This window comes from Eretmochelys imbricata, chromosome 18, assembly GCF_965152235.1.
Source record: "Eretmochelys imbricata isolate rEreImb1 chromosome 18, rEreImb1.hap1, whole genome shotgun sequence".
NCBI classification, from domain to species: Eukaryota; Metazoa; Chordata; order Testudines; family Cheloniidae; genus Eretmochelys; species Eretmochelys imbricata.
Window position 1 is genome coordinate 20,251,137 of NC_135589.1, and position 27,417 is coordinate 20,278,553.

The window sequence follows — 27,417 nt, forward strand, 5'->3', positions numbered from 1 at the left end:
TGATTGGCACTGGACTGAGGTTCCTAGAATCAAAGTAATCTATCCACTGGAATCACCTGCCTTGTTTTATCTGCCAATAGCTAAATATTACACTTAAAAAACCCAAAGCCTTCCAGTCAATGGATTACGTTCATCCTTTTAGCCCAATATATCTATATGTCGGAGTTGTACGTTACTTTTGACTTGATAAACAATGGCTTATATTCCACTCAGGAACAGGAGCACTCTGGGTATGAACTGACATGGTTTACACCAGTTCTTCAAGAGACATCAACTATGCTGGAAAAAGCACTTTTATGTCGATGTTAGCATGTCCACACTACAGCTTGTAGTGGCATAGTTATGTCACTACACACCCAAAAAACAAAACCAAAAATCACACCCCTTACCACTACGTCTAGGCCGGTGTAAATTTTAAGTGTAGACTAGGCCTAGTTAATTCCACAGAGACTCCTTTTAAGGCAGTTGGAGAGACTGAGATTACGCAGAGAACTCACACAAGTTTAACTAGAGATACGTTGAACAGGTTCATTTAAACCAGTGCAATGTTATGAGCAGAAACTCATACACTGGTTTAACCCTGGCAGACATTGCTTTAGCTTGCCCCTGAAATGTAGCATACTATTTAGCATCAGTTTAGTTAAAGTAGTTTAACATCACACCTTCAGTTAAACCAGTGCAACTGTGTGTGTAGACCACTAGAAAGAATGAAAATTCAATCTTGTGGAAATGAGACACAAGACAAGACTTCTTCACAAGTGACAAGGAAAGGCATTTACAGATGTCAATCCAATCCTTTTGACTTTAGGACACAGGGATTAGAAATAAAGCAGAATGGCAGGTTGACTTTGCAAATGGATCTTCCAGCATTTTTAATTAGCGCTGGTCTGCTTGTTTTCTCTGGCAGCCAATAGAACCAATTAAGGATTCTGGCTTTGGGAAAGCATTAGGAGTAATGAAAAGGCATCACAAATTGGAGACACCAATCTGAGAAGCATCTATTTGCTGAGAGCAAACCACTAAAGCAATATTTGCCATTGATGTTTATTTAAAAAAAAAAATTGCGCCTTTCAGGAATCAAGAGCTGTACCTAGGGCAATAATATTTTTCAAAGCTGGGGCTGGCTGGAAACAGAATTTAAAAGGAGAGTTTGGGAACTGGGAAAAGTTGCATGAAAATGCTCTGGCAAAATAAATACAAAGTCTCAAATCTACTTTGTCTATATATCATTTTCTTCATCTGTAGCTAACACAAAATGCTTCACTTGTGTCATCTGTTTGCAGACTAGGAAACCTACATCAATATGTGACAAAGCCTGATGATTGTTGGGTTATGCGAGCACAAACTATCCCTGTTCATTCACTTAACAGACACAAAATTAGCCAATTGTCAGATAAGGAGAGAAAAAGCAACTCAGCAAGATGTATTTAGCACCCATTAAGTGGATGATATTTTATCACCACTAAAATATTACAGGAACATGAAACCTATGCTCACTGTTCCACTCCCACTCCCACCCCATCCCACCCCACAACAATCTTCCTAACTAGAGCTAGGTGAAATTTTGCTACATTAACTTTTCTAAGCAAAATATGCAGATACGGGTTGACTGAAACATTTCACCAGTTTGTGTCGAATTCAGTGATTACTTCAGTCAAAAAACTTTAAAAATTCCAAAGAAGTCTAAACATTTCTTTTGACATTTTCAAAACAAAACATTTTGACTTTGCAGTTTGAAAAAACTTTTTGTTTTGAAATTACTTTTAGTTTTATTTTTTTACTAAATTTTAAAAGAAAAAAAAAAGGCTTGTGAAATCAAAATGCACCCTTTCATTTTTGGTACAATGAAAATGTCATTCCACCCAAAGCAATTTCTGCCCCCCAATTTTCAATTAACCAAAAATTTAAAAAAAAAATTGTTTTTGGTCAACCTGAAATAATTTTACTTTCAATTTTTTGGAATTGCCAACACACTAAAACTCAGTGATTCATACAGTTCCACTCCTACCATACTCAGTGCTCTGAGGAAGCAAAGAAGTATCTAGTTTCACTCCTTCTTTTGTTCTCCAGCCTCACCACCATAGTTTTTAGGATAGTAAATCAGTTAGTTCACCTGCCCCTAATAAAACAGGAAGATTCAAAACTCGCCAGCCACTGTCTGCATTGAGAGATAAACAAAAGAAGCGGGCACTTGACTGGGGTTAGTAAACTGTTTCCTTTTGAAACACAGTGAGTACCGGTGTGATCTCTAAGATCCTCTAAGATCTAAGATCCTCTCTGTGTGCTCTGCCCTCCATTCAGAGCCTGAACCCAAATCAGCTGACTCAGAATAGGACACCCACAGTTCCCGTCTTTTTTTCTTTAAACGGGGATTACCTTCACTACAGATGAGCTCCATTTATCACATGACAATCCCAGAGCAGGTGCCATTCTAACTGCATGTAGCAAATGGAGTTAAACTTTTCATGCGGGCAGCTCTGCAGAAATCTATATGAACCAAAAAGCAGAAGGAGGAGAGAGATTAATAGATCCTACTTCTAAAGATGAGTGATCCAAATCGTACCATTTTCAGGAGTGGCAGTTGTCCAAATGGGCTCTGAGACCCCCGAAATATGGAAATGGGGAGCATCCTGCAGATCCCTAGAAGAGGGGGGGAAGGCAAAGTATCTTTAAGATATTCTAGGGCATCTTGAAGCAAGGGAAGGGAGAGGAAAATTCTGATGTGAAGCAGGGGGAATCCAGGAATGCTGGGGGAAGGTGCAAGAGAATATGATTCCAAACAGGTGATGCTCAGACTCTGGGATCTGAATATTATCCAAATATTAGGACTGCCAAATCCAAGGAATGACCTAAAATTACCAATCTCTAAAATTCAGATAATTAGAACAAGCCAGGACCAAAGCTTGGGATGCAGGGTATGTATGTCTATACTGGCCCAGTTACAGCGCTGGCAGTTGCAGAGTGCGCTGAAGGGAAACTGCTGTTGTGCGTGCACGCTGTCAGCTGCCTGCGCAATAGCGTGCTCACACTTACAGCAGTATTCGGAGTGGTGCAGCTGTACCACAGAGCACCTCTTCCTCTTCTGCTGCTACGAGTTGTGGGAAGGCGGAGGGGGTCGCAAGGCATTCTGGGTCCTGTCCCAGTGCCCCGGGATGCAATGCTTCGCATCCCAGCAATCCCTGTGTGCCCATCTGCATTTGACACCATCTTTCAATGGTTTGTGTACTGCACGCTCTGCCTCTTCGGTCTGCAGGAACGGATCCTGCACTGTTGACCAGTATGCTGCTCGCTCTGATTAACACGTCACGAGTGGCAGTGGAGTTATTCCTTAAACTACACAGGCAAAAGGAGCGTGACGTTGATCTCGCCACGCATCGTAGCTTTGACATGAGATTGCTTGTGGCTTTCATGGAGGTGCTGACCACAGCAAAGTGGTCAACATCCCATACTGGTCAATCATCCCAGACCTGCAAAACTATGCAGTCCCACCAGTCTGTGCTTGTCTCCCGGGCCCAGAATCGGCGATCCACGGCATGAGCCTGCCCCATTGCCACCAGGATGTCCAAATTGCCAGTACTTTGAGAGAAGTCTGTGTCCATGTCCTCATCACTCTCGTCACCACGCTGCTGTCGCCTCCTCGCCCGCTTTTGCAGGTTCTGGTTCTGTACATACTGCAGGATAATGCACGAGGTGTTTACAATGCTCATAACTGCCGCAGTGATCTGAGCGGGCTCCAGGCTTGCCGTGGTACGGCGTCTGCAGGAGACCAGGGTTGCAGCGGAAGCAGTGGCTGATGATGGATGTCACGAGAATAGATATTTATAGAGAACAACGAGAGGACCTGCGAGGTGGATTCATGAGAGCAGAGTGGCAGCGGAAGCGGTGGTTCAATGACGACGGTGAGCAGTCCTACTGCACCGTCTGCTGAAAGCAGTATGGCATCCGCACGGAAAAAAGGCGCGAAACAATTGTCTGCCGTTGCTTTCATGGAGGGAGGGGCGACTGACGACATGTACCCAAAACCACCCGCGACAATGTTTTTGCCCCATCAGGCATTGGGAGCTTAATGCAGAATTCCAATGGCCGGCCGAGACTGCAGGAACTGTGGGATAACTACCCACAGTGCAACGCTCCGAAAGTTGACGCTAGCCACTGTACTGTGGATGCACTCCACCGACTTAATGCGCTTAGTGGGGACACACACAATCAACTGTATAAAATCGCTTCCTAAAAAATCGACTTCTATAAATTTGACCTAATTTCGCAGTGTAAACATACCCTTAGAGTAGAACACTTGAGCACCATTTGAGACAGAAGAGCCAGTTGATAAAGTAAAATCAAGGGCGAAACTTTACTTAAAATGTGAATCAAGCTTTAACTCTTTTTAATAGTTGATAAAATTGAAGTAACTTTAAAACAGTCAGTCAATCAACCTGGCTTCATACAGTGCCTGCCTGTCTGGGGTTAACCTTACTTCATGCTTGTAGTGCTTTTTCCCTTCACGCAATAAACCTACGTAACCTAAAACAAGAACGTCTGTGTGCCTTTCTTTGTGCTTCCTGATTTTGGCTCCGAAATGGAAATATGCTGTGAAAAGCAGTTTATCTTCTTGTCTGTCCCCGTCACTGAAAAGTTCATGAGAGTCAGTTCTCAGGAGATTTCCAGCCCAAAATAGTTTCTTTTGGGTCCTTATCCCACTTGAACCGCAGAATCCTTTGATGTTAACATAACACTATGGGCCTGATTCGATGAGGTACTGAGGATCCTTAACTTCCCAACAAAACTGAGGGAGCTCAGTATCTGTCAGGAAACACTTGTCACCTTGCACTATTGAGACCTATGTTGTTACTATTTATTGGCAAACTCCTCCAGGGTCTTGGAATTTCACAGGTTCACCCTCTCGTCCTTTTCTTAGAATTCACTCATGATCCAAATTCAGCATTGGTTACCTTATATTTTCCGCTACTTTAACATAAGAACAGGGAAACAATAGAAGTCATAAACAATGCAGCATTTCCTGTTTAGGTCTGAGCTTTCAAAAGTCCTGCCACTTCCTTCTAACCCTTGAAGTGAGCAGACATTCATGTCTGGATGGATTCCCTGTAAGGAGCAGGATGATTGTGCCTTTGGAAAGTTTATGAACCATAGGACTAACAAACAAGTGCACAGCTATCTTGGAAGAATGGGACGTGAGGAGGTTGCTCCTGCCATGCGCTTTGAGACACGCTTCACTTGGGTATTAAAATAATTTGAGGAAGCAAACAAAAAACAAACAATCCACTCAATTCAATTGGGTTCTGCAGTTTTAAAAAGGATATTAAAAATTAATGTTTTATAGACTGAGATTAAGAGCCATGAAGAATGATTTACCTACCATACTCCACATTCTCCTCTCCACTTTTCTTTAATTAGCTTATTCCATAGTAACAGGTTCTCTCGCTCTCTAATTTCAGTGAAGGATAGCTTTGGGGATGCTGCCCTTTGCCTTTTGCACATTCTGGGCCACTTCCTCTGCTGGTATAACTCAGCCTCCCTCGGTGGACATCAATGAAGCTATACACCAGCCAATGAGATGACTCACAGTATTTTGCATTTTGGAGAGTTTTTTAAAATTTAAGGAGTACTTGTGGCACCTTAGAGACACAAATACTCCTTTTCTTTTTGCGAATACAGACTAACACGGCTGCTACTCTGAAACCTTAAAATTTATCATCATAATTACAGACGAGTGAATTCTCTGAATCGCCATACAAAGCACAATCTGAAGCAAACCATTTGTAAGGTTCAACAGAAAAGCTTGGGTAACATTTTTCCGTTTAATTTTTTGCTTTTCTGTGGTTGCCTCTTTGCTTTCTGATTCTGTCCAGAAACAAATCCTGAACCGCCACCAGAAAGACTCAACCTGACTGAGAGCTGGACAGGAGATCTTGTCAAACTGGCCTGTTTCTGCAAGATTTCCTACCTAATTTTGCACTCCTTAGCAGCTCAGAGACTTGGGAGAAGCATTTTTATAAAGGGTGCTTTGTCCAAACTGGCCCTTTGGAGGTTGACCCAGCACTAGCTTTTAATGGGTGATCATAATTTCTATTCCCACTCACTAATGGCCGCTCATTATTTGGGTGGGAAGTGCCCCTTTCCAACAGATGCTTCTGCTTGCCTGCAAATCTGTTACAATCATGGGAAAACTAGAACTAAACTGGTCTAACTGGGATGGTAACAAGTGATTTATGGTTCGATTGTTCCATTCTGTTCCTCCTCCTTTATAAAGGTCCTTGTTTCTTCCCTGACCAGCCCCACGGAAGTGTCTGAATAAGGCACACGGTGTTGAGTGTGCCACTAACACAAGCTACTATTGTCCTTCCCTTTCTATCTCATGCTGTTTCTGCAAAAGCTTTACAGAGAAGGAAAATAAAGGCTAATCTCCAGCACTACAAAGTTTGACCTTTTAAAGCCTAAAGCACTGACTTCAGGCCCTTTCTTCAAGGGGGGTACATTAGTGGAATTTACAGATGTATTTTCTTTCTCTCCAAAATAAACCAATCATTTCCCCCTTTTTTGGGGTACCAGAAAATATGCCGTTTATTTTTAAAGCTGCAATCAATTATAATTTAGGGATTTGTTAAACGTTTACAAATGTGGCAATACTTGATAGTTCCCAGGTTCTATATGGGAAAGCTCCCTGTGTTTATTTTATTATTTTGTGTGAGGGAAGATATGAAAAAATTTGCAAATGACTCTTTAAGGAATGTTTACTTCCAAAGGAAACTAATCTCTCTTTCACACACACATACCCAAGCAGTCTGTCGTGAGTACATCACCTGTGAATTAGCTCTCTTCTGATCCCTCCTTGTGTAGAGAATGAGAGATAAACACAAATGTTAACAAGTGGATTGGGATGGTAGATGTTGAAGAAAAACTGCATGCACAGATTATTCCCTGGGGCTATATTATAAAAAAATTAACTGTTGGGTATTTTGGAAATATATGTTTGCTTCAAAAACAAAAACAGTAATGTAGATTGTAAATGATTAGTGCACCAAACCCTTTTCCTTCTTACACTAAAATTTGGATTTAACATTTAATCTTGACCCTGCCCTGGAATGTTAAGTGATCAACAGGTTAAAACTGGACTGCTGAGTTTCCTGCTGGCAGATACAGGAAGGGAGACGCTGTGATAATCAAGTTCGGTACCAGCTTTGTCAGCAGAATTTGGAGTGGCTATAAATTTTTTTCCACATCTGCCTCAGTGCAACACGAAATAAAAAACATGGTGCAAGAAACTTCCTGTACTCTATCCAGGCTATGAAACATATGACAGCCCCCTGCAGGATTATGTTCAAAACAGCACATAAGACCAGATGTTAAATTACCAGCATCATGTTGCTAACGGCCCATGGAATGAAGCGTCTCTCGATGATAGGAGGACTTTAAGAAAAAGAAAGAAAAAAAATTACAACAGGATAGGCCACCCTGTGTGCTTTCATCTGTCACTACTGCCTGATGATTTCTTTGAAAATGTGTTCGATAGAAGGACGATGAATCTGGGGGTGATGTCATGCACCACTCTAACATTTGCCTTCCTGTGGCTTTGCAGTGAAAGTGCACTGGTGACACATAAGAACTGGCGTGGGAAACAAATCCTCTCCCCTGCACAGAAAAACAAGATGCAAAGTATGGGACACTCTAGAGCAGTGATTTCATGCCTCAGTGTGGGTCAAAATCTGCCGCCCTTACTCTAGCTGAATACTATTCCTCTTCAGGGCGGTAGTCCAATTTAAGCTCATAGGTGGCAGAATGTGTTCTTGTGCGATCAGTGCAGCATAGTGCTAGTGGTTAATGCCCTGCTCTGCCATGCAGGAGACCAGAGGTCAATGTGTGATCTCCGTCACTATAGATCAGTGCACTGTACATGTCTCTTGTAGAGAAGACACACACAACAGAAATCCGGTACCTCACAAAATCCATATGCTCTGGAGTGTTACTTCACCCACAAAACTTAGCCTCGCTTTTGTTTTGAATGGTTCCTAGACATACCATTAGGTGAGGTTAGAAAGCAATGCTAGGCTGTTGGACTCTGGATCTCAGCTCCCTTTTGCCTTGCTAGTCAACTGAAGCCAAGTTTGGCTTCAACAACAGTTCAAGCTTTTGCACTGAACTATGTGCAGAGTCATACTGTATGTTTAAATATACTTCATGAGATTTCCAGTTGGCATGCAGCTCATTATTAAAATGAACTTTCAGCTGTGATGATTGACAAAACAGATGAAAAGATGTCATGTTCGGACTAGAAATTCTGGCATCTTTGGGCAAAACTTGATACCTTTGCCCCTTCAACTTACACTACCCGTGCTTATCTTCAAGTGAGAGATGTAATCTCAAAGCTTCATTCAGGGCATGCAATGTATGGTGCAGAGAGGCTTGCCATAGGCTCTCCATCAGCCCTAAGTCATGTGAATGCAGAGTCAGGGCTAAAAGGGTCTGGGTAACCGAAACTCTTCAACTGCTTCAAGAAGATCAATGGGGGCAGGGGAGAGGGGGGAGATTTAAAACCAAGGACTGGCTGTCTAAGATGAATGGGTAATGGGAGACAGAACCTTTATTCTGTAGTGAACGTGAGCCTCTGCCATTTTAAAGGACTAAGTGAAATTAGCTAGTGGACGCAGTCTACCGCCTAACAGGAGTGTCTGCGTCACGAGGTACCAGTGTAATCGGTACTCTCCTGGCACAGTCTCAACAGGATCCTTACAGATTTCCCGAGGCACAGACTGAGTTTTTATCGTGCGGTAATACAGTCAGAATAGGGCGGAACAGCACGAGGGAGGTTTGCACCACTGCTGGCTGTGCTAAACCTAGGCTGCAGAGCAATGAAGAACCCAGGGATGAAACTCTGCCTGCACGGAAGTCACTGGGAGTTTTGCTCTTGACGTCAGTGGGGCCAAAATTTCACCCCTGCTCAGCAGGCTGTCGATATGGCACCTTTCACGCCGTTGTTTTTAAAAGGCTTGATTCACACAGGTTTCCTAGTTGGTTCAACTTCTGTTGGTGCATTTCCACAGACAGTTTCCCCACTTTGTATTGTGCCAATGCCTTTGATCCTTCTGTACAGTACTGTTAAAAATCAGCTCCTCAGAAAAGTCACAAAGAAGTTGGAGTGGTTCTGTTCTCTTCCACCAGAGCATAGGCAGCCAGCATCTTGCTGCTTTGCTTTCTCCGCCGAAGGGGTAGGCTGTGCAGTCAGCTTCCAGCATTGCCATGCACGTGATGAAACACAGGAGGATGTAGTTGTGCTGGGCGCAGTATTCCAGCAGCAGCACCACCCTAAGCTTGCTGCGGACTCCGCAGACACTCCATCAGCAAACAGAACACGGGGCTCCGGGCTCAAGAGACCATGTGTTTCCAAATGAAGCCTCCAATTCGGAAAATAGTTCAAGCCGGAATGCCCTTCAGCAAAATAGCAGCGGCAAAGGGTCGCTGCTAGCACACCTGGGCCTTTGCAGAAATTCCTATTTCAATTACCGGGGAAATTGGCTCCCTCCGTACCCGGGTATTTTACACCAGGCAAATTGGGTGGCCACCAGATAAAGGAACACATGCCAACTCAGTGTGCACTGGCTGTTCCACAGTCCAGTCAAGCCCAAAGGAAGGCTCAGATTCTCTGGTGGAAAAACACTCCCACTCCTCCTGACTGTGCAGGATGGATACAGAGCCAACTGAAAACACAATCTAACATTGACAACAAACCCTTTTACAGCAGCAAAGAGTTTCTTGATTAACCTGCAATTGCATTTCTGAATGAGGGAACCAAGGTTTTTTTCTTTAACAGGATTATCTGAATGAGATTTAAAGCCTTTTAAGCACTTCTTAATTGATACCTGTAACAATAATTAAAGTTCCTTACAATAGATGTGGCATGAAAAATCAGCTCTAACATGCTGACTCAGCAGCTGAAACCTCGCTGGCCACCATACCAGGTAATTAGGTGCTTTCTGGTGCATCAGAATGGTGGGAACTTGTCACCTTTCCCTCTTCGAAGTGCAGCATTAAGATGCTCGTTTATTCTGCTGCCGCAGAACTAGTACAACAATTTAGGAATGTAGCAAACTGCCCCGTTTCCCCAGTCCTCTTCTATGCATTCTGGCCACAAAGGCTGAAGTGTAAGCTTTATGCTGTGCGGAAACTGCTGTTTCCTCTCAACCCCAGATCTTCCCCCATGTCCAGCCCTTCTTACTGGGATAAGACCAACCCTTTACCATGGCTAATCAACAATCTGGGGTAGAGAGACCAAACTCTTCCCCCCACCCAATAGTTCTAAACCAGAAAGGAAATAATACTTACTTGAATTTTCCACCTTCCTTAAATTCACCAAAGAAAGAAAAATATAGCAGAACTCCTTCACTTAGAGTACGTCCACACTGGAACCCCAGGGCGTAACTGCAGCTCGTGTAGACATACCCAAACTAGCTTTAGGGAATGAACAGCAGCAAAGTCATTGTAGCACAGACTTCAGTGCAGGCTGTACAAGCCCGCCTAGAACTCTGGGTAATTACTCAAGCAGCTAACCTGCACTAACGCCTGTGCTATCATGACTTCACTGCTGGATTAAAGCTAGCTCGTGTATTTCTGTACAAGCTGCAATCGGAGATATGCCCTGAGTCCCAGCTTTCTACTACAGTACTCTCAGACAGTGATCTATGCCAAATACTTCAGAGGAAGATGCACAAAACCATTGCTGGGCAATTATCAAATAACCTGCCCATAGAGGAAACTTCTTCCTATCAAATTATGATTGGCTTCTACACTGACACACAAAAGTTTCTATTCCTATGAATCAGGAAGGAGGAGGAGTTTGTGTGTGTGGTTTTTGGAGGGGTGTGGGAGTGCTGAGAAAACCTGGATTTGTGCTGGAAATGGCCCACCTTGATTATCATACACATTTTAAAGAGAGTGGTCACTTTGGATGGGCTATTACCAGCAGGAGAGTGAGTTTGTGGGGGGGGGGGGGGCAGAGGGTGAGAAAACCTGGATTTGTGCTGGAAATGGCCCAACTTGATGATCACTTTAGATAAGCTATTACCAGCAGGAGAGTGGGGTGGGAGGAGGTATTGTTTCATGGTCTTTGTGTATATAATGTCTTCTGCAGTTTCCACAGTATGCAGCCGATGAAGTGAGCTGTAGCTCACGAAAGCTCATGCTCAAATAAATTGGTTAGTCTCTAAGGTGCCACAAGTACTCCTTTTCTTATTCCTATCTCATTATTCATATGAATGGCCAATCCCATTTTGACTACTACTAAGATCTTGGCCACAGATTGCACAATTAATTATGCATTGTGAAAAAAATGTACTTATTATTGGTTTTTAACTTGTTGTTAAAGGTTTGCAATGCACTATGATCAATCGTTATATCATGGCGCATTTTCCAGACTGCCAACCAAATAAATGTGTTGATTGATTGATTGAACGTTATGGGTAGACATTCCCAAGATCCCCAAGGAATAATACAACGTACATTGTTCTTACGCATTTGTTTTGTATAAATTAGGTATAGAGTAGTGCTCGGAGTTTTTGGCCTGCTCTCCAGCAGCAGCTTGCTACCAAATAGCATATCAGCCAACAAGAAGATTCTGAATTGCATAACACAAGAAGTTCAATAACCCTCACAAAAGAGTGTGTGTGTATTGTGTTAGGTGCTAATTACACAAAGTTTAACAGTTCAAAACCAGTAAGACCTGACAGAAGACATAACAGCTCTATCTAGTCCTTTTGGATGCAGACTCAGTCAATGTTTAAACATCTACATGTGAAAACATGTCTTGAAACCCTTGCTAGAAACAGCTCAACCATTGCTGCCCCTTTCCAATGGCGACGGTCTACTGCTGGGCTCACTCTGGATTTGTCCAATGGCTAAAGGTTCAGTTCACAGGAAACGACCCCAGGGTTTGCTTTGTTCAACCCAACTTTAATCAGCTTCCTTCTTTGATTCCAACAAACCACTTCTGCTGGTGGTGGCCAGGAATAAAGGCCATTGTATATTATGGAGAGATAGGGCTGTATTCCCAGCAAGTCATGACAAGCACTTCCTTCCCGAACATCCCATTCTTAAAACATAACAAACAGGAGCCAGAATATGTGTAGAGCAAATTAATGGAGATATGCGATAAAACTGCAGCTTGCAAAGATAAAGGATGCTGGGGTCAGGAAGCAAACATCAGGGAAAACAACCTTCGTCTCCTGCTCCTTCGGCTTTAAATTAAGAATTCGCAGGAGGAAGGTTTAAGGTAAGGGGCTGGAAAGGCTACTCACCATACTGACAGCGGGGTCCCTGGAAACCAGAAGGGCAGCGACAGAGCTGAGAAGATCCTTCCATGCAGTTTCCTCCATTGAAACAAACTCCATAATTGCAGACAGCTGAAGGGGAGGGAAGAAGGAACAACATGAGATCATAATTGTACATACATTAAAATAACTTCAATGTCCATTCATCATGAAGGCTCCCAAAGCCCATTAAAAACGCAAACAGATATACAACCAATACACAACCAGCCCCAAAATGCATCCCCCCCTTTGTGTTAAATCAGAGCAGCAGTTTAATAGCACACAGAAAGAGTCCCCAGAAATTCAGGACAGCAGATAGAGAATATCTGACCTTGTGACCATGTTTGTATTCAAAGCATTTACCCAAACTGAAAAGGGAGGGGGGGGGGCTGGTACTGAGGTTTTAAACTCCAGTCTTACAAAGCACCAGGGGGTCTTTAATGACTCCATTTTATGCCTCATCTGAAAGGTGATTTATCCAGCACCAGTGATTTCCTTATGCCCAATCTGAGGCATTAATTCCTAACTGAATCAGAAGAAACAATGCCACTTAACTGAATCATCAACATCACTTTCTACAGTGCCTACAAATGGGTGTTCCTTGGAGGTACCCCATCTAAATACTGACCCAGAATACCCCTACTTAGCTTGTAGAATACAAGGGGATAGAGAGGAAAGAATATGTGCTGTAGTTTTTTACAAGTGGGTTAAGTTAAAAGTGAGATCATTAGGATGAAGAAGGTGGCACTGCCCTGATTCTTCCTCTGCTCGGCAAGCTCCACTTTAGCAAAGGATTTCTAGAAAGCAGCAATAATTCCAGGGATGGAGGGAGGCTGGAATCTTATAAATGAGAAAAATCTCAAATGTTGTTTTTTTCTTTCAATGAATCAGTGTTTAACCTATCCACGATCCCCAATCACAGAACACAAATGAACATTTTAGAAGTATACATTCTTTTAACAATATTTCCCTGATTTATCTATCGGCCAAAAATGAGAGTCCAGGGTTCTGTTCTGTGTTGCTCCTGCAACAATGACTGACATCACTAACGCCAAAAGCAGAAGCCAGGAACTACATTCCTGGCATTCCTTACCCTATGCTAAGGTGCTAGTGACTTCAACAACTGTGGTGGGGAAAACAGAAAACCTTATACTTGTCACTTTGCAATTTAAAAGCCTTTCAGTCCCCTTCAAATGATGGCTGCCCACAAAGAGAGAAACAAGCCCTTAAGTATCATCTCTCAAGTGCATTTGATTCATATCAGCATTTGTGGAGAATTAAGCTCTAGTGTAGAAAGCATGAGGCTTGGAATCAGAGAAGTTCTACTTCTAGCTCTGTCACTGGACAAGTTACTTCACCTCTCAGAACTTTAGTTTCTCTATCTGCAAAATGAAGACAATACTACTGACCCATCTCACACAGGTTTCGGGAGGCATCGCTCATTAGGTCATTTGTAAAATGCTTTGAGATACTTAGATGAAAGATACTAGGAAAGTGCAAAGTCCTAAGCACCTCTCCAGATCTGGCTATACATGAACTAAGTGTATTCTGTGGAACAAGCTCACAGAAAGAAACATATCCTATGGCAGAATCACATAACCAACATTTTGTTACTAAAAGGACCATTAAAATCAGCTTGATCTGAAACATCTTTTGCTCAAAGTTGTAGCTCATCCAACGTAATTACAGTAAAATAGTGAGAATCCAAAAGGGCATTTTTATGAAGGCCCAGGGTTTATAAAAGCCAGTTGTTTCCCTGGACGAGGTCCATCTGCTCTGTAACAGAAACCACTGCACTGAACACAGAGTCGATGACAGCAAGTAGCTCTCTCTATCTTTTGTAAACTTCCTGAATTCTGTGTATAACAGCAGGGTGGCAGATTTCAGACATCTAAATAGCCTTAGGGCATTCTGCAGTGGAGCTTAAGGTCAAATGAAAGAGACACGTACAGCCCTCCAGAAGTACTGCTATTCTGCAACTCCTCCCAAGCAGAGGTGGCGGCATGACCCTTATTCAGTGCAGGCTGAATCTTCACTATTAAAAACTCAGCATCCTGGCCAAAACCCCAGTGCAGGCATAAATACACTCTGCCCCCGAAATGCCTCATGCAGTTTCAGGTGGATATGATTTTCTTCTTCACTTCCTCTTCTAAACACCTCCATTGCGTTGCTGTGTGCGAACGGCTGCCTTCCAGCCTAGAGGTAGCTGTATTTCAGCAGCGAGTGAAGTGATCGTCATCTATTTCTGACCTACTTCACTGGAATGGTATGTGGCTTAATAAATGCTTTGAGACGGTCAAATGAAAGGAACAATAGCAATGCAGAGTTGTTGTTTTCCAGATAGCACCTTGGTGTGCGCGGCGCTAACAGAAATAAAACTAGGTTCCTGCCCCTAGGATCTTACACTTTAAAGTAGACGAGACATTGGATTTATGATGTTCATATTCATTTCTATACTATGCAAATTATGTGCATTAGCAAGTTGTTTACATGGCACTTGCCATTGTGAGGACTGGGCCAGGCTTTAGGGCCACCACAGAGTGGTAACCTGAGAGCCCTGAGGCTGCTGCTACAGTGTGTCAAGCAGATGCTACCACAGCTCTGCCAACAGAGCAGTCTTGGGTTAACAGTTTCAAAAACCCACACATGACTTAGGACCCTACGTCCCGTTATCAAAAATAACTGAGACACTTAGGATTTTCACTTTTCACTTTTCAATAAGACTTAGGTTTCCAAGTGCCTCATTTACTTCTGAAAATGGGATTTAGGTGCTTTTGAAAACTTTACCCTTGCAACTGTGCGCACGCCTGGACTTCTCTCCCAACCAGACAGTACGATACTGTGGGAAGAACCACCGCCTTTGCTAAGGCAAAAGTTAGAGTTGCTCTTTCTTCTCTTTCAAGCTAGAGAACCTGGGGACCACAATGGATGCAGCATGTTGGTTCTTATTCATGTGCCATTGGAAAAACACACTTTCCCATATGAAAACATCCACCAGTGGTAACTACAACATATTGCACTTCTTGGCTTGCAAAGAATATTCCAGCCCCACTATCTTCCAGCTGCTTCAGAAATTTTATAATACAGGTTCCATCTACACTTAAAATGCTACGCAGCAGCTGAGCTGCAATGGTGCGTCAGTGACTCTCCTGTCACTGTAGTGAACCCACCTCCCCAAGAGGTGGTAGCACGGTCTTGGGTTTGCCCTCTCCCCCCCGGTGCCCCGACTTTTCCTAGCTCCTCCCCAGCCGGCACTGCAGTGTTCACTGGAGGGCAGAACGGGACTCCTAATCACAGCATTGTCAGAGCCTCCCCGCTCCCCAACAGCTGACAGAAAGCAACAGCAGTGGCCTGGGACAAGCTTAGCATGGAGCGAACCAGACCCGGATCCCTGCCCTGGGACAGCCATCAGTGAGACACCCCCCAGCCCACCATCCCACTCCCTGGGATAGGGCTGGCCCGCTAACCCCAATGAACAGCTGCAGCCTCAACAGGGAGACAGAAGCGAGGACGCTGCACAACTTTGCCCCCGCTGCCCCAGAATTTTTCTAACATATCATCCTTGGTCCCATTCCTTGTACAGTCAGTCTTCCTCGATGGAAGTGCTGACATTTCTCCAAATACCCCCACATTCCTGCTCCCTCTGTGCCTTCAATAGCAAATTCTTTGCTTTACGGTTCAATTATGAGCTCATTTTATACATCTCTAAAATGTACCATCTGATTGCTGGTCCAGTTCCAAATTTCAGAGCAAAGTGACCTCATGGCTCCATCACACTGCTCTGCTGCCACATGTGCAGCTCAGCAGAGAGAGGCAGCCTGTGTTCCTGTTTGAAATGTGTACCGTCAAATCTTCAGGGAGACAGTTTCATTGATTAAACAGGTGTTGAACTGGAACCCAGGGGAAAACTAAACAATAAGTAACCTCACAGGTACTCTGGAAACTACTCTACAACGGATACTTAAACAGATGATGCTCTGAGATTTGGGACTTATAATAGGTAAAATGTTAATCTCTACAGTCTAGAATTTTCAAGGTCTGAAATTCTGTATTATATGTAAATTTTTTTTACATAAACTAAAAAAAGGTGAGATTTGAAAGTCAGCCCTCGTTTTAATAATGCCTCACTGCCACTAAAAAGCTGTAGGTAACACAAAGTCTTGGAATCTACTTGAGCTGGATGAACTCTTCATAACAATTTGTTCAACAACTTTAGCAATGTTTTCTCTCCGTGAATTATCTGCAAACAGCCAGATTTGTGTAATGGTTTGAAGTTTTCCAACAAAGAAGTATGATTCCTTACAGATTACTTACACCAAGACTATTGCTTTGGGTATTCATTATTCTAGCAAATGTACATATGCAGCATACGTATATGTATACCACCACCAATAGGTATCCATACTACAGAACTGTTTGTGTAGCCATCCTGAAAGCTTTTCATAATCTGGGGAGTCGTTCAATTAGAGAGCAGAAACAATACCATATTAGGTGACCAATCACACAGCACAAATAGCGAATACTCTCAGCAGTAGTCACAGCAAATGGGTCATGAGCAATCCAAACGCAGAAATACATTCACTTAATCCTTTTTGCTGGAAATCTTAAACAAACATTTATATAAATCTGGCCATTTGCTGATAATTCATGAACAGAAAATATTACTGCATTTGGTGAACTGCTCGTTATGAGTAGCAATTTTATATTTTACTGCAAAGATGCTACAGCTTTTTGGTAGCAGAGTCTGGTAAAAAGGAGGACCCATTTAAATAATGAAGATAAGGATGGTTTTCATGATGATTTGACTAACTCCACAGTACTGATAAGGAATAATTATATACAAGTACATTAGCTCTTTAATGCACCTTAAAATGCAGTGCAATATGTTTCATTTATTACTTTTTGATTAGTTCTTTGTACAATTCTCCATCAACCCTTTTCTAAAGTAGAGGTAAATTTGTATCCACAGCTACTTTTCCTGGCAACTCTTTGCTGCTTTCCCTCCAAAAAAATGCCATTCGAATTGTTAGGTGTGATCTACCTTTTGAGAATCCATCATAATGAAATGCTAGCATTTCAGGTGCTCCGTTAGCCTGTGTCTGATCAGCGTATCCAGTATGGTTCCCAAGCAGACTCCCAGCACTTCCTCTACACACTTCTGACAAGGTATTGAGTGGTTACAATGAGTCTGGAAAGGAGGGAGTGTATCTCCCCTGTTTCCTGTCTGGCACTGGGGCTTTTTCTGGTTAGTCTTCATATAGTCTCATTTTCTGATTCCCATCTTCCAATAAAATCTTAATTTCCTTTTGCATTTCTTCTTATTATTATTGGGAACGTATGTCCACTTCTGGAAGCTGTCCCCCATATTTCTGGTTGAATGAATCCATATGCGATCATTATTTTTGTTCGTTTGTTTTAACATAAACAACAGCTATTTCCTCTACCAGTGAATTACCTCGGTTATTTACTCTCAGAACTAGCCCTGTCCTTGAGGGAACGTTTCAAGGTGTAACTGAATATATTCATCTCCATGGACCGCTCATTCCCTGGCTCTTTCTGTTGAAAGTGCCAACAAACAAAAGGTAGGGGATCATCTAATTGTTAACTGCAATGTGAACACCTATAGACTGGCAACTGGACTGACTTCACCAGTTCACATAGATCAGACATTAGATGGCAAAAACTTTAGGTCACTACCAACTAGGGAATCATTTGAACCAGAAACCGAGCACTGAAAAGCTGCATTTCCCTTTCCCAGCCCCTGCAGCCAGCTAGTTTCTGGGTGAAAAGTGTTGTTGAAAAATAACTGGTTAACAAATCAAGAAAATCGTACTCCCCCAAACCATCAAACTGTCCCCGAGTGGGATGCGTGAAAGACCAATTACATCAGAGCGGATGGACTCCTGCATATTGCAGCAGGAAGACTGCTATATAATAACTATTAAACCTTCTCTTTCAAAGTTCAGGATATTCTGTCCCTGAGAACCAGAGATTAAATATGCAATTAATTGTCGTTTCTCCAACTTCTTCTTTTGGATTCCAAAAACTTGATGCTTTCCACTGACAAACCCAGTGTGTTTAACTCTCATTGCAAATTCTTTGCTCAAAATAATGCATAAACAGCAGAGCTAGTGTTAGTGTTTATTGAGCAAATACTGAGTGTTTAGAGAAATGCAGATACTCGTAGCTGCTTTGCTGGCTGGGTGATAGAAAACATGGCATCAGTGATATCACCTACTTGCTTATGGGTTAATATGACTGGACAGAGTCAAAAGTAAAAGAAGATTTGATACTGCCTCTATTAGTCCTCTGGGGATGAACTAAACTGCTGAGGTTATTCCCCACAGTTAGGCAAAACAGCCAGAACTATGACTTGTACAGGGCAATATAACACTAAGGGTCTTAACTATTCCATAAGTAGTCATGGTCAAGAATTTGGAGGGTTTTTTAAAAAACAATAATCTGCAGAAACTACTGGATAGTCACAGCATCACCATTCTAGCAGATGAGAAAATAAAACTGAGCCTAAACAAAAAGTAAAACTGAGCAGTCAAGTTTCATTGTTCTAGCCAAGTGAAGTGCAAAAATGTACACAGACAGTGAGCATTCAATCAAGTTTTTGAAATCCCTTCTTTTTCATAATCTAAATTATTGTTAACACCATAGTTAGGGGAAACATTTTTAAATATGGAAGATGCTTTCCCCGTTAAATGTAGGATTCCTAGGATTTACCTACGCACAAAATAATTAGTTAATACCTCCCACTAGGATAAAGTTAATGTGGACAGAATTGTGTAAAAATAAGAAAACAGACAGCATCTCTCTCTTTCTTTTAAGTCCAAACAAAGATTTGGACTATAAAATCATGTACCTGGGGTCTTAAAATGTTGTCAATCACTGCAGTGGTTGACCGCCTCCTCCCAAGAGATCACCACCAGAATCACAACAGGTCAATGTCTAGTTTCCCCGAGCAGGACATAACAATGGTTTTGGGAGGGGGGTTTCCCTTCCGGCTCTCCTGTCTTACTACAACTTCGATCTCCTTCTCTCTGTTGCCCCATAACCACTTCTTGCATGACTAAACAAATTCTGTAACAGAGTCCAAAAATAAACTTTATAACGGAAGTAGATACTAATACATTTCACAAGGGCAATCACAAGCCAGATAATTAACAACACAGGGCAGGTGGGGGGGAAGTGTACACGTATCTGTACACTGTACTGTATATCTGTATGAGTGAGAGGGTTTGCAGCTTTGTGCATCTGAAACAGACCTCTACATAGTTCCTGATCCAACAGTTCTCACTCAGTCTTTAACCCCAGTAGGACTTTTGCTTGAGTAAGGAGTGCATCCTGGACAAGACTAGGGCAAAAGCAAGAGAGTGTGTGAAATGATGTATTACAGCTTATGCATTCCAGAGAGGAATGTACTGCAACTGCCAATTCTGTCATGATCATCCATTTTAGGGGCCCTCCTGTCCCATTGATCCAATTTATGAGTCCAGAGACCATAATTATTCAAGTAGCTGAAATTACAAGAGACAGGGCTGATGATCCAAAAATTATTGGCTCAGAAACATTAATTTACTAGAACTAGCAGAGAAAGCAAGTGACCCTGACAAACATTAACGGTTCAATGAAAGCCAAATGCAGCTTAGATTGGGGTTTGGTTCAGACTGTACTGGACTCCTTTGACTAACATGGCCTGCCAGCCTGCATAATCACTGAGTGAAGCTGGACTGCCAGCAAAAAGTGTCACCTCGCAAACATATCGTGAATCCTTATCAGACCGAAACCTGTTCCCAAGGAAGCAAACAGGAATCTTGCCACTGACTTCAGTGGAAGCAGGGCTGGGCTGAGAGAGAGACAGAGACAGAGTAGCCTTGTCTATATTTCTCTTTAAGAAAGTTACCTGCTGCTGTCATCACACCATCCCTGGCTGTAGCTGAGCCAGTGCTCAATATACTTTAACTACAACTGTAGCTAAGGACAAAGCATATGAAGCACCTTTCCAGACACTACCCTTACAGCTTGCTCAGAGCAGGCATATATCGGGTTCTGTGTGTGCTAGAAAGTTAGAATTCTCCTTCATCTTTTGGATTGAAAATATAATTGTTCCTCATTGTCATTCACTTTCTTCCCCTAATTCCTGACAATATCACAGTTTGTTTGCAGTGTAGCTGTAGCCATTTTGGTCCCAGGATATTAGAGACAAGGTGGGGGAGGTGACATCTTTTATTGGACCAACTTCAGTTAGGGAAAGAAACAACTTCAGTTAGGGAAAGAAACGTGTTTTTGAGCTACACAAAGCTCTTCTTCAGACCTACCCTGAGGAAGAGCTCTGGGTAGGTCACAAGCTGGTCTCTTTCACCAACAGAAGTTGGTCCAAGAGACCAGCTTGTGACCTACCCAGAGCTCTTCCTCAGGGTAGGTCTGAAGAAGAGCTCTGTGTAACTCAAAAACACTTTTATTGGACCAACTTCAGTTAAGGAAAGAAAAGATATCACCTCCCCCACCTTGTCTCTCTAATATCATAGTTTGACATTCTAACTCAGTGATGATTTATATACCCAGTTTGATTTTATTCTATTTAATATCTTGATTGTTCCTCAAATCCAAAAATGAGTCCTGGTGACACAGGAGTGGTACTGAGGAAAGCAACATCTGATACTGATAGACTTTACTGTTGGCTTTGTGATCAAGCTGTTAAACTTTAAGTATATAACACCGATCCTTCCCTCTCATGGGAGCACTCCTTTTGCTTCACAGCTTGGGACTGATGCTTTCTTAGGGTGCACCTAAATACACTAGGAATTGTGGAGAGCACCACGGGGGCAGGAGGAGTGGTTTTCATTTTGTCTAGCACTAGTATGGCTCTCAGCTGGGCTACACAAAACAATGGAAAAAAATACCTGAACTTACCATTACCAGCACCAACAGTACAAAAAGTCCTACTGTAATAAGGCTTTAATTGCAGTTTCAAAATTTCATCTTTGAAGGTTCTGCTTCACTAGGAATTATTGATATTTCTGAACGCTGTTCTCTGTTAAACAAATCATCATTATTGGATTCCCTGTTTGAAACTTTTGTTATCACCAGCTTGTCCCTCTTCCAAACGTACTAACTTTAGTGTCCTCGACTCAGGTTAAAGGGGAAACTTCAAGTTTTTCATTTGCCAGCATGTAGCATCTTAATTCATGAAGAAATGGTTGAGGAACACACCAATTATGAACCTATTTATAATAAAGAGTGTCCTCCTCCATCTCTTTGCCCCAGGGAAATTTCATGCTGACCCGGAAATTTCTTGTATGTTTATGGCCATTCCTTGTAAAGTGTCTGTGATTCTCTACAATACATTAATACTAACTGAGACAATAGCAGCAGTACCTGCCAATGTCATCTGTGCTCCTCAGTGCAATATGAAAATTTGTGGAAAGGCAATTCCTTCTCATCTAAGCTTGTGGTACTGCCAGCTTTGTATTTATGACTTACCATAAAGGAAAATGCTGGAGAACTAAATACATCTTCAGCATGGCTTCATACACTTTGGTAACTGCTTGTCTTCAGCTACTGTATTTAACTATGTTTGTAAGGATCTGAAGGGATGATGGTGACACCTGCTGGCATGATGTACTGGGCTCAGCCATGGGCATCAGCACATGGAAGAACTCCACAGCAGACAAGCACTAAAGTTAGTCTCAGGGCTTGAATTGAATTGGTGCACTGCCCCTCCTCACGGTCAGTGACCAGGCACATAAAAGTGGATGGCTAAAGCACAGGCAAAATATCCCAACACCTGGGGTCAACTGAAGAGCAATAATCCCCCAATAACTGTAGGTGGAACAGATCCTATCCCCATCCGTCCTACCCACTACTTCTCTAATTCAGCCTGCTGAATTAGGAGCCTCTCTAGTTTCTATCTGGTTTCAAGGATTCTGATGAGCAATTCCTGGGAGGTCCTATCCTTCACATATTCACTCCCAAGATTCAAATCACTAGGATAAATCAAAGCAGTACACTGTGCAGTGAGTGTGCATTACTCCCTCCTGGCAACGTAGCAATATCCAGTCTGTGCATTCCCTCCTTCCCCATCACCCAAACTAACAATATTCACTATTAAAATAGCAGGGCTAATGGTGCTACAATTCACATCTATTTGTGCCACATTATTACAGTTAGCAGGGATGCTCCAAAAATGTTCCCGTAATTCTTGCAGATACTTTATTTTTTGTATGTGCAAATGATTGTATTTGCACGTGGAAAATGTGCAGTTAAGAGCATGAATACTTGTTTTGCACATGCCAGCAAGAGGCTTTGCACACACAAATGGATGAAAATACTGTATTGTCAATGCAATTTCAGAGACCCTTTGAAAATTTGCCTTTAAAGACACACTCATCTTAAGACAGCATTGTGCCCCACTAGGACGCAGGAAACCAAAACCACACAGGTGTCAACATGCCAGGTGTGGCACAATACCCCCTCTCTAGCTCACAGCACTGCTAATACTCGCACAGATAGGAATGTGACCTGCACTGGTAGCAATATGACATGTGATCAGAGAGGGGTGTTTGCTTGGGCTCTACAGGTCATCTTCCTTTCCCTCCTCACCCCATTCCTCCTCCCAACTCCTGTGTCCATCCTATGGGATGAACACAGTGAATCTAACACAATGTGGCCTTTGTCTCATTAACTTGTGCCATCACTCCCCCATACACACACAAAATAAAAAATTCAGAACGTTGAAAAGTTTCTTAAATTGCAGAGCTCATGTCAGCTCACTTCAAGAAGCAGCGTATTTCAGCGAATCTGAAGTGGGACTGGAGAGATATAAATCTAGACTGCAACAGGGCCTGATGCTGGGAAGAAATGTAATTATGTTACCTGGAGCAACACAAAAGGAACATCTCTCCTGGCAAAGCAGATCTAGGTCAACGGACAGGGATGTGCAATGGGACTCTGTAGATTCACCTGGCTCCAAGGAGCACTTCACAGAGCCTTTTAACTTGTTGGCAAGATGGTAACTAGCAGATCTGACATAGGAGCTTTTGAGAATCAATCAATGGTGTAAAGGAGATCAAAGCATTTTTTTATGTGGGCCCGCAACCAAAGAGTAAAAGGATAGAACAAAAACTCCAGCCTGTGGTGAAGACATATTTCTGCAAAAGAGAAGGAGTGGGAGGGGGGAGGAAGAGAGAGGCCAAGTGTCAGGGAAGCATCTGAATGGAGCACATGGAATCTACATGCTAAAACTGGGTCCAGGCTGCAATGTTAAACATAGGAAAGGGGCGGGGGGGAGGAAAGGGGGAGAACAGACTTTTTTTTTCTTCCAGCTTGACCCAAAAAATCAGAGAATCTAAGGAACACAGCCAATACTTTAATTTACATCCTTAAGAAGCAATGTACTAGAACAGAAATAATGTTAATTAACAAGGTGATTGATATACAGCAGCTGAGACATTGAAAATTCAGAGGCATTTCTGCCCTAGGTTTTCAGGATTTTTAATTTTATTATACAACTAGGAATATTAAATCCATACATACAGTAAAGTTCAGTGGTTCCTGTTGCTTACTACTCAACCAAAATCATAATCCATTCTTTGACATCTTAATGGTCACCACAGCAATTGCCTGTGATGTTAAAAAGAAAGAAAAAAAATGAGGATTTCAGGTGGGGATTAAGCAGCAGGATTGGGTGAAGTCCCAAGGAACAAAGAGCCTGTTTTCATGCACATGTCCTTAGTGGGGGGGGCGGGGAGGAGGGAGAGACACTATACCAGAAAAGACAGAATTGTTCCGAACTAAACTGTGCTTCATGGAAACTTTGGGAGCAAACAGCTCTTGAAATCACAGTTACCTGATTGTTAACTCTTATTATCACTCTGACTTGTTGGCCTTGTCTCCCACAGAGACCCACAGGATTAGACTTTATAACTCACTCAGGTATGTAAAATGTAACCAATTGGAGATTTCTAAGGCCCAGGGGACACTGGCTGTGTCTACAATGAGCTTTTTTTCTTCAAAGCCTCCCAGCATGGCTTTAAGACCAGTACAGCTCCACCGGTGGAAGCAGCAGCAAGAGTGCTGGGATCAGCCAGCTGCTCGGCATCCACCCCTTCTCAAAAATATACTTTTCAAAACTAATCAACCAACAAAATACATCTGCTACCAGTCTAGGACGGACCCTTCACTGGTCAACCAGCATATTAAGTGTCTGAACTATATTTGTCTGAGAAAACCCTAAGATAGATAGATCTATCAGTATTTTCTGTATAATTAAAGGCTGGATTCTGAGCATATATTCCACTCTCACTGAAGTAAATTGTAATTTAAGACATTAAGGGCCAGATTTTTAAAGGTGTTTAGTGAGGTTTTCAGAAGCACGTAGATGTCTAAAACTCCTTTATTTCAATAGGTGTTTGGTGCCTAGGCACTTCTGAAAATCCCACTAGGTGCCTAAATACCTTTAAAAATCTGACCTAAGGCCCCAATTTCTGAGAGTATTTAGGCTTTGCTCTGTTCAGCTTTGCAAGGCCTAAGTGACGTCATCTGTTCAGTCCCATTTTCAAAAGTGACTTAGGCACTTAGGAGCATAAGATTCACTGATTGTCAAGTTTGGATGTTTTTCTAAAAGATATGCTCTAGTTCAAACAGGAATTAATTCAGAAAGATCCCTGGCCTGTGTTATGCATTGGTCAGACCACATGATCACAGTGGCCCCTTCTGCCTTTATAAGCTATGAATCTATGAACGCTGAGCAGAGCAATGCCTAAATACCTTTGCAAATTTGGGCCTAAGTATCTTGTATAATTGAGTCTTGAAACTGTAAGTCCCAGGAGGAGGCATCACATCTTCCTCTACCCAAATTGCAGTACCAAGCCCAACAATGATACTGCACAGACAGCCTCATCTCCATATTTTCCCAAAGGATCCTAAAGCATTACACAAACTATATAGCTGCAACATCACTGATATGCAACCACCTCAGAAGTGGAGCTGGCAACTTGGCCAACTACCCACATATTTGATCAGCTTACAACATTTCTTACTAAAAAGGCAGCATGCATCTAAAATGCATCACCACCACACGGAGGTGGCTTGTTCCCCACTGTCTTAGACGTGCCAAATCTCCTGAAGCTCTGCTCTCCCTCTATAAAACATCCCTCTATTTTTCATATTGGAAAGCAGGCTGCATTTATATCGTGGAGGAGGGGGTACATACCCCAGGGGCATCAACCCAGCCCATCCGCTACAACTATAATAAGCTGCATTGTCACTCACTGCCTCCAGGGCTGGAATAGTGCTCTTGGGTTCTTGTAACGCTCAGGGCTGGAATGTTAATAGGCAGAAACAGGAGAAAGTAGTGAACTATTGGCCACCCAGTGTAAATCTTATCCTAGCTCCAGATCAGCGGGAGAGCGAGAACTGGCATCCTGTTATGCACTGAACTACAACACTTGGGAAACAACCATAATACAGAAACTAAAGAGAAACTAGAAAGGGAGTTTATGGGGTTTGTTGCACCAGTCAGTTAGTTAAAAATAAAGCAGTAGAGAGAGAAAGAAATACATTAAGCCAGACACTTCGATGCATGCGAGAGATCACTACCTCTTACTGGGAGTTATAAAATATACCATGCTTGCCCTCCCCCCATTCACCATGTCACAATGAATACCACACAGTCCTTGGCAGTCTCAGGGCAGCAATGCTTTAAGAAACAATGACAACTATGTAGTAAGAAACAATCCCTATTTCCCAATTATGTTTCTATTCTGTCACTTTGCACTTTTAGTGGAGGATCTCCAGGCACTTTAAAAATACTAATTAACTAAGCCTCAGAATGCTTCAGTGAAGTAAATATTCTCCTCCTCCTCCCGTTTATAGATGAGCAAACAAAGGGGCAAAGAGATTACACAACTTGCATGAGGTAAGTCAGTGGCAAAGTTGGGGGCAAGACATCAGGAGTCCTGACTCCAAGGCCCACTTTCTTTAACCATTCGATACAGTGCATCCCACTTAATTCCCTATAGTGCTCCTCATTATCCCTCGATATTCTGGTCAATATAGCGTGTTCCCACTGGAACTATACCTACTTTGTATAACTGCAGTGCTACTGACTATCAGTATATAATCAATAAGAGATTTGAGGGTGCCTCACAAGAAACCAGCTATCATGTGTCACAACAACATTACCCCAGGCAAGCATCCAAGAGATTTATATTTAACAGCACAGTAAGAGGCACCATAACTATTCTGTAATCTTGGACTGCAGTAGATCCAGTTGCCCAGGTACAGCAATGCTCCCTTAGCTCTTTGAGATGTTAGGATGCATTCCCCAAGACCGTGTAGGACAGGGTTAGCCATAGAGGCATTTTGCAACATCACGGATGGGAGTCATTTGATGAGCTTCTCGGAGTAGTGGCAGTCTAATGGATACAGCTGGGAAATGTCAGGGCTGCTTGGAATTAAGACGAAAATACAAGCATAAAATCAAAGGACGTAAGGAATGAGCCCTTAGCAGAAAGGTACAGGGAAGGGAGCTCTGAGCAGACAATTTCCATTGATATGGAAAGAAGTATCAACCATAAACTGGAGGAAATTATTCCAGTTCGGTGTAGTGGCTTAGTGAGGCTACATTAGGAACACATCTTTAGTGGCCAATCCTTCAAATTACATTCTCTTTGTCATGTTTGATTATAATTCTCTTATCGTAGTGTTTTATCAAACTGCATTCAATTATGATCCACTATAATATGGAGAACTAATTTCTCCATTACTAAGTTTCCTGCTATTCTCTGTTTACCACTGATAGCTACATGCATTAAATATTGACTACAATTTTCCTACTGAAACACAATTGGCTTCCTAAATTCCCACTGTATGCTAGGTACTGACATTGTCCTTTATCATGCTTTTCCTCCACAGTGTAAATTCCTCCTGTTTCACCATCTACACACGCACATTCAGTCCACCTAACACAAAGAAATAACTTCATATGTTAGCTGCTTGCATTTTTCTCTTTTCCAACTAGTTAGTTCCCTATGGGTTCAGTTCTCTACTCAAAGGGTTATTATACAAGTGAATAAAAGGAAATATATGTAAG

At 42.4% G+C, this 27,417-nt stretch overlaps 1 protein-coding gene across 1 annotated transcript in view; it reads right to left on the reverse strand.

The window, feature by feature from the left end:
* The window catches only part of MEGF6 (multiple EGF like domains 6), a 246,097-nt gene that overhangs the window by 186,158 nt on the left and 32,522 nt on the right, over positions 1-27,417 (reverse strand). Inside the window, exon 4 of the mRNA XM_077837239.1 lies at positions 12,303-12,407. Within this exon, the coding sequence (XP_077693365.1) occupies positions 12,303-12,407 (105 nt within the window). The remainder of the gene's footprint in view (positions 1-12,302; positions 12,408-27,417) is intronic.